The 11872-nt window shown below is 37.5% G+C and overlaps 1 protein-coding gene across 7 annotated transcripts in view; it reads left to right on the top strand.

Annotated features, from left to right (window-relative positions):
* LOC111872391 (Down syndrome cell adhesion molecule-like protein Dscam2) overlaps nucleotides 1-7398 on the top strand; it is a 398391-nt gene extending 390993 nt beyond the window's left edge. For 2 of the 7 annotated variants that reach the window (XM_023866240.2, XM_023866239.2), the window contains exons 33-37: nucleotides 12-215; nucleotides 1561-1755; nucleotides 2140-2299; nucleotides 4360-4503; nucleotides 6961-7398. In XM_023866240.2, coding sequence (XP_023722008.1) covers nucleotides 12-215; nucleotides 1561-1755; nucleotides 2140-2299; nucleotides 4360-4503; nucleotides 6961-7012 — 755 coding nt within the window. In that variant the 3' untranslated portion in view covers nucleotides 7013-7398. Of the gene's footprint in view, nucleotides 1-11; nucleotides 216-1560; nucleotides 1756-2139; nucleotides 2309-4314; nucleotides 4504-6960 lie in introns of those variants that run through there. The other 5 variants (XM_033754686.1, XM_023866244.2, XM_033754685.1 and 2 more) reach the window with 4 other exon arrangements.
* Nucleotides 7399-11872: the final 4474 nt, after the last annotated feature.

An 11872-nucleotide genomic window follows, 5' to 3' on the forward strand; every position in this document is an offset into this window, starting at 1 on the left:
TATGATTGCAGCGGAGATCTATGAGATGAGCCCTTATGCTACATTTGCTATGGCTGCAACACCAGCCAGTCGAGAACTGAACACTGCTACTCTTGACTACACTGTACAGTTCAAAACATTCGGACATTCAGAAAATGACAGTGGCATTCACCAAGATCATATGCCTGCTGGGAGATCCAGCAAAAAACATTCACGCCATGTTGCCTCCTCTGATGGTATGAATATTTAAAGAATTCATACCTTTATCTTAACATTCAGTTCAATTAAATAACTGAACAGATTCTGTAAAAACGGAATTGTTACCAGTGCCTTTTTTCTATGAATAAAAGGCAGCAGGATTCATGTTCCATTTACTAAGAATATTAGATATATTGATTAGGACCTGTATTTTATTTTTAAAATTGGACCTTTCATGACTTCATTCTGTTATATACTGCCACGAAAAACATTGATTTTCACTGAAAATTAGTGTGCTTTGTTTATTTCAAAATACCTTCACTCTTAACTTCCTACATGCTTTCTGTTTTCTCTGTCATACCCGCAAAACAATTGCTGGGTATGAAGCATGCTGTCTTCTGAAATATTATGCATATATTCTGGCAGAAATTTACTGACATTTTGAAGGCATGTGCTGGCTACATCATTATGGCCAGGTAGTAAGATAAGCAAACAAACAAGAAGCAGTTTCCTCAAAATGGATGCAGTACCTTCCTCTGAAACATCATAAAATTCTGCCTGACTAGACAGTATTGCATCACAGAAAATAGTTACAATGGAAGCCCCCTGTACTGACACAGCTCAAGGTAAATATTGCCACAGTAAGAGATGTCCTTAATATAAAAATATGACATAGTCTGCATGATGGTGTCAGCAAGAAACAGGATCCTAAATTCCCTTTCTCATGACCTTAAAAATGTTGCATAGATTGATTTGATAAACAGCTTGAATTATTTTCAGGAACTGGAAATTCTAAATAAAATTATATCTTATGATATAGCAAAATATACATATTATGCAGAAATTAAGTTATAGGAAGCTTTCATTCTTATTAAGATGTGTATCCCAGAATGCAAGATATTAAGTCAACATTAATATAATTTTTTTGTCAAACACCTTTTGGTCTCTTAATAAATTTATAAACCTTATATAATTATTGGTATCTCCATAATTATACATAGAGTTGTAAAATGTACTGTAGATAAGGGAAAGGTAAAGTTGTCCTTGTGCTTAATTAATTAAGCATAATGCCATGAGGACGTATGGTGAGTGGAGGTATAGCTCCACCATTCTTGCCCATAACACTAGATATATTATAGAGTAATTATAAGCAGTTTCTCATTTATGTAAAAATAAATGTGACATGTGTATAGTGGTTGATCTGCCATGATTTACCTTTTGTAATTATTTATACACTGACATCTTCCACATGCTACTTAACAGGACCCATAGGATGCATAAAAGCTATTTACTTTTCCATCGGTCACCGGCCAGTTACATTAATGAATGTAGAAATATGAACTGTGATATTATTTTAGTTATTTCATTTTCTGTTTGTTGCAGGTGAGAGTGGTCGGCAAATGTCCCAGCAGGGGGCAAGCAGAATGAGGCATGGAGGCTCAAAACCTCACCACAGAGATAAGCAGCCTGCCACAGAAAGTGCGACTCACGGAGACTCGGAATCAGATACCAGCGGCAGTCCTTCAGCTGTTAGTAGTTACAGGGTTCCGATCAAACCTCCCGCTTCCAGAAGTCTCGGTGAGTAATTTGTATTGTGACATGTTGCTGTTGGACATCCATTTGTTTGTGATTCTTCTGAAAAGTTTGTATCTATCTGCTAAAATACATGGTGTCATATGCCAGAAGATTGTGATGATGGATAAATGCAGGAAAACATATTTTTTAGCAAAACAGGCAAATATTATAATAATGTATTTCATAATTGTAAGGGTAGTATGTATGTAATTTGATTGAAAGACACTTAAAAATGAATATTTAAACCAAGATGTGATGATGAGTTTGTGTTTCATAAACTATATCCACTGATATAAGCCAAAGTACTGGTACATATGGAAAGTATGTTTATTGCTTTCTTATTATGTTACTTACATGACTGATAGCCATAATGACTTTGCATTGTAGAGTTATATCGTTTGGACTCGAGCACTGAATCTAATGAGACATCACCTCTGTCAGAGCGGCATCGAACTCCACGTCACTACCCCTTGTCCAGCAGCCACAAAACAACCCCCACTGGCTCTGGGCCAGGACTGCATAGGGGGTTGCTGCCACCGCACGCCAGGTAGCCAAGGTTTGTTAAAAACTCCATCCCTAACAGCAGCATTTGTTCTTTGGTTGCGTTTCTGTTAACCCATTGTCAAAAGTGCTGGGAGAGCATGGTCGGTATAGCAACTGGCTATGGGCTGGATGGCTGAGGGGCCGGAATTTTGAGTCCTAACAGGGGAAACATCTTTCTCCCCTCTACATTGTCCAGAGCAATTCTGGGGCCTCCTCTGCCTCCTATCCAGTGGATATTGGGGGTCTTTCCTGAGGATAAAGCAGCAGTGACAAGAAGCTGACCACTCACCTCCAACTAGTGCAGGGGTCAAGAACATGTGGATCTATACATCCACTCTCCGTTTAGCTCGGGGATAACTCTACCCTTACCTTACTGTTGACCAACATCATGTCCATTTCATTGGCCACTCTGTCTCCAAGATATTTTTAAATTTGTGCTTAGGTCCTGATAATATTTTGTGTTTCTGTCAGCATATAATGGCTTTATGCATTTTCTGTGACTAAAAAAATGTATTTTATGTTTATTATTACCACTGACTTATAAGATTAGAAATTTTTATGTCTGATTAACTACCCATTCAATGTTGTAGCCTATATTACAAACCCTTGCTGTAATTTGACCAGTCAATTGTCACCTCCACAATCGAGGGAAGTCATCGAGCTTGCAAAAATGAAACTTACAGAATGAATTAGTTTGCATGAATGAATGTTCGCCCAATTCCAATTTGACCATCACTTTAATCAGAAACCTGATTGCTTTTGCGCACTTTGGAATTTAGTTGAATTTTTGTCAATGTCTTCATTCTAAAAATTATATTTATTACATTTCCAGTGTTTTTAAAGCACATTGTTGTTAAATAGTGATATATTTCTGGTAGAGTTATTTTCTGAATATTAGACCCAAGAGAGAATTTAGTAATGTGCTCCTTACTGGTTATGATCACATAACCCAACTCTGTAGAAAACTGATCTCCAAGATTCAACTGTTTGAGGTTTGACCACTTTTTAAGGAATGCAGCTTGGTTGATTCTATGGGCACTTCTCCACACTGAAGAAGATCAAAAATTGCTCACAAGATAAGTGCTGTAAAGGTATGCCAACTGCGTGGATGTGCTTCTGACTTGCTATATCTGACATGGAAAGCAGGCTTGACATGTAGAACAAGGCATTGCTCTCAGACAAAGGTTAGGAGGGTCTTTTTCTGCAAACAGGCAACTACTGTATTACTTTCTTGCAGATAGACTGTAAGATTCTTAGTTGTTTCAGATTCCAGACACACAAGTACGTGCAATATAATATCAGAGGAAGAGAATGGTGAGGCAGAGGTTAAAGAGAACAGTGGGAGGGATTAAAGAAGATGAAGAAAGAATGAGAAGTAAAGAACGAAATTATAAGGTAAAAGAAGGTTAAGAAGAATGTTATGAAGGGACATGTAGAGGAGAGAACATAAGAAGAAAAAGTAATATTAGTACAAGAAGATCAAAAAGGAGATGATAGAGGAGAAGAAGAAGACAAAGAAGGAAAGGAAGGTAAAAGGAGATGAAGGAAAAGAAAAGAAGAAGATGGAGGAAGGAGATTAAGAGACATAAAAGGCTGAAAATGAACATTGGAAGGGAGAATAAGATGATAAGTAGCAGGACCAAAGACAATATGAAGTAACACAAGAAAAAGAGGGTGAAAAGTATATCATATTACTAATGACAAGAGTTAGAATCACCAGTATTAAAAACATTTATTACTTTGCATCCTTATTTTTTTATGGAAACATAAGATTGTTGTTTTATCTTGTCAAAATCCTTAGCTGGCCATGTCTCCCACTTCCTCATCTGGAACAGAAACTGAGCCACTTTCCGAAACTTTGTGTTCTTTAATGTTCTTTAGAACACTGGATGATGGACAAAAACCCCAGTAATCCAGATTTCATCAAATGCTTTTTTTATTTGGCTACCTCTTTTTGCATAATTTAATTATTTATTGATGTTTTATTACTAACACAGATTACATTATATAACTGCTCAGCTACCACTGAGTTTCAGAGAATGACGTTGGTGTATGTGCCTGCAGTTCTGAATCTAGTTCTGCCGAGGATGAAGCGAGCTTCTCTAGTTATCGGCTGCAACCTCCGTCCGGCTTTTCTGACAGCCGCGAGCTGAGCGAAGCAGAATGTGACAGAGACAACGCAGTACACCTTAACAAGCTACTTGCAAGGTAAGATTTTCTCCATTTCATCATTAGCTGTTGTAGGACATGGTGACTGATTCTCAAACTTTGTTATGACACTGAATCAACTTTACAAGTTATGTAATGATGAATAAGATGGGAACACAGTTCTGATAGGTAAGTGTGTAAGGATGTGGGAGCCTCATCGTCTCACAACCCTAGGGACCTTCAGGGCCTGGTACAGGGGTAGCTTTACTTTTTACTTTTTTATTAAGTGTGTAAGGATGTGTCAAGAAGTGTTCTGTGTTCTCAACATTCTCCTCTGAAGACCAAGAATCATTAAAAAGGGTTATGAGGGAAGTTAACAGGTAACTTGGCCAAGATTCAAACCAGGTACCTCCCCTATACAAATTCAGAGTGTTGCAACTACACCAACTAGCTACATAACATGCAACATTCATATCTGGATTCATACTTGTCAAGTCAAGGTTTTACAAAGTGTCTCTCTTACAGCTTAGAGACTGAACTTTGTGATCCAAACAGTTCATTAATAACTGAATCTCAAAACCGATTCTGTCATTAAGTAATTTAAAGCTAAATGTTCAATTAAGCATCATGTCTTTAAGATTTATTGCGAATGGCAGTAGAGCTCCACACATTCTTAACCTCAGCACTAAACAGAGATGAGTGGTTAGCTTCATGATTTGGCCGGTTTACTCCGGGGTACCTGTTGGAAAGGCAGAGTGGGTCCCAGAGCTCATCTGGTAGCTGTGGAAAAGAGAAGAACCTCGTTTCTTGTGGGAATCAATCTGTTATTATGTAAAAATGTAAATCAGAATTATGGCTTATAACAGAATATTTCATATTTCAGTAAATGGAACGGAATGTCTGAAACAAATGGTGATGAAGAAAATAAATTCTTTTGTAATATGGTTCCCAGACAGATTCACCCAAATTCCATGACGCCATTTGGTGGCTGTCGTCTCCACTTCCAGTGATCATTCTGTTTGCCCAAATTCCTGTAGACTAGGCATAATATAATGACAGAAAGGATTGACTTGACTCAAAGAGCTGTTCCGATTTTATAGTGCTGCTTCGTATTGTGTTGGTAAGAAATGTAAAATTATCCTTGTGTTCAGACATGTCACAGTGTGAGGGGCGGGGGGTGTAGCTGCACCATTTTTGATGTCCACAGTAAATGGAGGTGAGTGGTCAGCATCATGCCCCTCCCACTTTTCTCCCACGAAATCACCCCTGGTACCCATTGCGTAGGAGGATGGGTGAACCTGAAAGCCGGTTTGGACACTACAGAGAATAGAAGAGTTTTGCCTCTGCTAGTAACGGGACCCCGGCTAGCCAGGCTGTAGTTGCTTCACTAACTGAGCTATCTCAGCACACCATGCTACATAGAATCGATAGAAATATATAAATTTTCAGTTACACAACCAATTTTCTTTCAGCTTGGTGACATAATATTTCAGCACATACATACTTTCATCATGCCATCTGATACGTGATTACATTTGGAAACTTCTGCATTATGGGGGAATATAGAACTTACAAGTATGTAACTTTTCCTAATAAATCCATTTGTGTCTAATGCTTATCAAGCATTAAATTTATCTATATATAATATTAAATTATTAAAAATTAATCAGATTAGCAGATAGTAATGACACATGTGGAAGATAATGAACATTGAGTACTGTCGGTGCATTTATTGGCTAAAGTTTTCACAATATTTCCCGCTTAGTTTTCTGTGGTTCTCAACTAGGAGTTTGTCTAATTTTCTGCTGGGTGTCTGTGTGTATAACATAGATATTGACTGTAATGTAGGTACTGGTGAAGTGCAGTATGGATAGGAAACGTGTATGTGGTGTAAGGAACGTGGAAGTGAACCAATAAGGGGAAGGAGTAGGAGGAGGAAGAGAATGTGACTAGAGCCATGTAGACTGTAAGAAAAAAAAAGCTCCAGAAAAAAGAGTGGGAAATTATCTGCTAGCCAACATTTTTCAGTCACCATTGGAAACTGTCGAACAGGTTGACTCAAGTGGTAACACTACAGACTTGCATTCAACAGGTGTCCACTCTGAATCCTGACTAGGATGCCACCTATCATGACTGAAGATTCATGGTTTTCCTTGGTCCTTCCAGACAAATTATAGAATATTAATTTAAATTGCCGATTGCAGTGGCCACGTGGTGTGAGGCATGAACTGTCTTTGCTCTCTTGGATGCTGGGATTGTAGGTTCGAATCCTACTAAAGGCATGGATGCCTGTGTTTGTGTTGTCTTGTGTGTAGGTAGCCTTGCAATGGGCTGCTCACTCATCCAAAGAGTCATACTGTCTGTGTAAAAAAGATTATGAAACTGAAGAAGAGGTCATGGCCATTAATTAATTAATGAAGCATTGAAAATGAAGTGACTCATGGTTATGTCCCTGTATTTGAGGTTAAAGTAAACAAGTGAAAGGGGTGAAACAGAGTTATTGACTATATGTTTCAGGTTTCAGCAACAGAAGGAACTTGAGCGCCTTCAGTTCACCATTCACGTGTGAGAAGTGACACTACGTGTACATTGTTCTCTGAGACTTAAATATGTGCTCCAAACAGCTTTCCATGTCTGTATGACAATTGTGTGATATATGTAAAGGTGAACCTAGATCCAGAACTGGTATTGTGACTCTCTGCTGTTATTTGCCTCAGGCGAATATATGCCTATGTGAAGTCGTAAGTGAATATTTGCAGCGGATAAAGAAAATGATTGAACATAATCAAGAATAATGTATCAAATAATGAATATATTGAAGAAATGATGACTTTTCCAGAATGACTCATTGAACAATATAAACATTTACAAAATTATATTGGATATAAACCATAATGTTTGTTTATCCTTCAGTGCAGTGATTTTAAACTTATTGATTCTGAATTAATGAAAGTTTATTATTAATAAAATTATTTATATTTATAACCAAAGCCTTCAGTTTCATTTCATTTAAGAACAGAGTGGCATATATCTTTGGTTAGGATGGTAATTCATGTTGCTACACAGAAGACCAATTTCAAACTAGGAGCAGAAAGCAGAGTTTACTGCTATTTTGTCAATGATGCCCCAGTTTCATTAATTATCTATTACAAGGTAAGTATCCATATACAGAGTGCCCCAGGAGGAGAGGTCAATATTCTGGGAGGTCATAGTATAGGTCATTCTTACACAAAAGTATCTATATACAGGTGTCCTATTCAGAACGGCTTCTGAGATTGAGCTATTTCACTGCACTGTACACTGTACAGATGAGCAACACGCCATGTCCTCACACGAGCTGCAAAGTGCACTGATGTTGATGGTGGAATTTTGGAAAATGTATTATGTACCAACTTTGTCACTTGAACAATGAATACCGGTAATAGAAAACCATTTGAAATAGGACACACACATATACAATTCTTTGCTTACAATAGCCAAAATTATGACTTCCCAGAATATTGACCTTTTTCCATGGGACACAGAGTGAGAGAGAAGGTATGTGTGTGTGTGTCACTGAATGAGTTTTGCAAACTGCAATGCAATATTTCTGTGCTGTCATTATAGTAACATCATAGTATAAGAAGTACTTTATTTCTGTACTTCAGTTTCTGGCATATGGTTAGCAAAGAGGGAAAAAAGTGACAGGTCAGATTCAAACATCCATTTAATTTTTAAGGACATAGAAGGCTGCACCATAGCCCAAGCGGTTAGTCACTGGCTTCCAACCGCGGTGGCCCAGGTTTGATCCCGGGTCTGGTCAAGTGGGATTTGTGGTGGACAAAGTGGCGCTGGGGTGGGCTTTCTCTGAGTACTTCGGTTTCCCCTGCCAATCTTCATTCCACCAATTGCTCCACAATCACCCTCGCCTATCATCTGTGGCTGGTACAATAGGCCAGAAGTGGCCTCAGTAGGAGGGACTTAGTCCCACCCCACTAGCAATAAAAAAGGGACATAGAAATTAACCTCACCTACACATGGACAGCTTGATTACAGTAAGATCTGAAGTTCTCGTGACATCAAATATCAAAATTATATTTTTCTAGTGTGTGACCCTTATAATTTTGTATAGATTGCTCAGAATAATGACTGAATTTTGGTATCAGCTTATTTCAAGTAGCTACAAATTTTCTTCATAAACTGATGGAACCCTTCCTTCAGTAGATTACAGTTATAGTAAAATATGGTATAAATTATATGCCAGATATTCTTGTATGTTAGAAGTGTATGAATTTCATTAATAAAATAAATGCAAATACTGTCCACTTCCTTTCCTTATAAGGTGAGATTTTCTCCATTGCTGTTTTGTAACTTCTTATTACTTAGAATTACCTTCATGTTGTGTTGCAATACAAGCTAAAAGCAAACCTGTTCTTTTAAAGCTTGAAATATCCACTTAATGCAATTTTCTTTGACAGTAGAAGGTAAGTTTACATTAATTGAAATTTTGGTCTGTTGAATTGTACACATTTGGGTGGCAGAGAACCTATTGCTGGCAAGCAATAGCATGGATGGCCATTTGGAATCATATGTTCCTCATTATCATTTGCTGCACTCCAAGGAACATAATTTGGCAGGTTCTTTCCTTGTCTCTCCTTCTCTCCATATTTACAGAAAGAGGTAATCAAATCCCACTCCTTCCAGTACTATCATAGAAATATAAATTTATATACAATCAACAAAACAACAACAAAATAAAGACTTCGTATCCGAGTATCAGCATCACCGAAGAGGTATAATGCACATTTAAAGGACTGAAAACCTGGACGCTATAATGTGCAATCACACGGTGGGCGCGGAACAAAATGTCAAATGCTAGTATTCTGCGTCCAATTGCGCGAAGAAAAATGACGACGGAAGCCGGCAAAGAGCTTAGTTCGAAAGATGTGTCACTTTCAAGACAGACTAATACTTGGATATAAATTCAACATTTTTCTTCGAAGAATGGATTTACGGTATATGGTAACAAAATGGAAATTTTGTATCCGGGTATGAGCATCATCCAAGGGGTATAATGAATGTTTTAAGTTTCAAATTCTGGACGCTACAACGTCCAGTCGTTCTCTGGGGGAGGAACAAAATGGCGAACAGGGAGATGAACCTGGGATAGGAGAAAGGGAAACACGGAAACTACTGCCTCTGTGTGTGGATGTAGATTCTACACATGGATCTCGACCAATCAGAGAGCTTACACAAACTAATTTGCATTCCCTCAATTATATGCGGTTATGGTGTGTCGTCATATGCAAATTGGTAAGTAGGAATTTTCATTTGATGTGGTTGTGAAACGGAAGTAGACATTTGCGAACGAAGTTACGTCACCATGTTAAACATATTACTTGTGTATATGAATGTTATGCTTACTACCACAAATGAAATTAGAAATATATAGAATTCTTTCAAGCCCAAGATTCGTGAGGTTATGATGAACTGTGGGCTAACGATATTTGTTTTATCATATGTTCTGCAACTTTTGGTTTAGCCCAAAGATTGTCTGTAGAATATGAAGGAGTTCTGAGAGTACCGTGATGGTGTTATAATTTTTGTATTGCTTCATACAGTCTAAACATGAGAACAAAAACATGTTCTGCTTCTGGCTGCTTATTATCCAGCAAGCAAGGAATTAGATTCAACGCTTGAAACACAAGTATTGCATCGTCTGAAAAGTTTTTATTCCTCCAACAAGTTAAATTTTTTAGAATTACGTTCACGATAAGTTTTGACTTTCTTCTTTATTAATAAAATAAATGTGGAAAGAAATACGTTGATATATATATATGTTTATAGTACATTGCTTTCATATTTAAATTGGTACGTAATGCATTTTCTCACTGATAAACGATGTATCTGGCAGTGAATGAATGAGGCGGCGGCCACGAGATGGCAGTAGTCAACCTTGCTTCAGAAATGACGCGAGGGGCCAGGAAAATGCCTGCCGAATATCAGGATAGTAGGATATCGTAAGAGGTGTTTGGGTGTTCGAATTTATTTTGGTACAGAAGTTTTTCATACTTGCAGCAAGTAACCGAAATTGAATTCGAAGTGATAATAGTGATTTTATTCGCACTCGTTCAATGAATGTCGTCAATAAAAAAGAATATCTTACCAAGAACGAATGCATATGAAGCCTAAATAAGAATTACAAACGCACTAACTACGATATACGCAGTAATTAACTCACAATCAATTTTATTCTACTTAAGCAATCCGGGTTAATGAGATCGAAGTTTAAAGTAATCTCTCTCTGCTAACTGAAAAGGTGATTCAAAAGAATTTCCGTGTAATAATCGTGATACTTATTACACCAACGCTGTGAGCTTAATTCTTTTCTTTTTCTTAACTCTCTTATGATTCTGATTATTGCTGTTAATTCAGAATTACGTACCAGTGTGCGCTACTAAGGGAGGGTTGGGAGCAGGAAACGAAGGAAAAGTCATAATACCGACGTTATTCTCACTCCTTCACTGAATAGTGACAATAAAACAAGTTTACCATAATATCAAGAACGAAAGAATATGAAGCCTAAATAAAAATTACAAACCCACCAAGAACGATATATCCACTAATTAACTTACAAACCATTTAATCGTTCTTAAACCATTCACGTTACTGAGATCGGTCTTAAATTCATCTCGGTGTCCTAGGTAAAAATTTGAATTCAAACGCATTTTCCTGTAATCATCGTGATATTTATTACACAAGTGTTATGAGGTTAATTCTCTAACTCTGCTACTCTTTTGATTCTTCTAATTGCTGTTATTTCACGACTACCTACCAGAGTACACTAGTATCGAGCTTTGGGGAGCTAGATGTTGCTAATAGTTACGCCCTCTACCACCAAATAGCACTACATTACAATTCCGGTAGGTGGGGTGATACATACCGTCTCACCTTAAGAGAGGATTGTGAATTTCAAAGCTCAGGTAGTAGACCGGAAGAGAATAATTGTTGCAATATTAGGAGAGTTAACGTTGCGAATATATTCAGAGACTTATACAGTGAGACGATTCACAATACCTAATGAAATGATCGCTTGAAGCACAAGTATTGCATCGTCTAGATAACTTATTTCCCACTAACAATTTACATTTTTTAGAATTAAGTTCACGATAAGTTCTGGCTTCCGTTTTTTATTAACAAAATAAATGTGGAATCAGTTGCATTCAGATGTATATTTCTATCGTATATTTCTTTCATATTTAATATTGGTACGTAAAGCATTTTCTCACTGCTAAATGTTGAATCTGGTGGTGAATGACACGGCGGCCACGAAATGGCAGTACTCAACCTTGCTTCAGAAATGACGAGAGGGACCAGGAAAATGTCTGTCCTGTACCAGGATAATAGGATATCGTAGGAGGTATTTGGGTGCTCCAATTGATTTTGGTTC

This window comes from Cryptotermes secundus, unplaced genomic scaffold (genome assembly GCF_002891405.2).
Source record: "Cryptotermes secundus unplaced genomic scaffold, Csec_1.0 scaffold247, whole genome shotgun sequence".
Lineage (NCBI taxonomy): Eukaryota > Metazoa > Arthropoda > Insecta > Blattodea > Kalotermitidae > Cryptotermes > Cryptotermes secundus.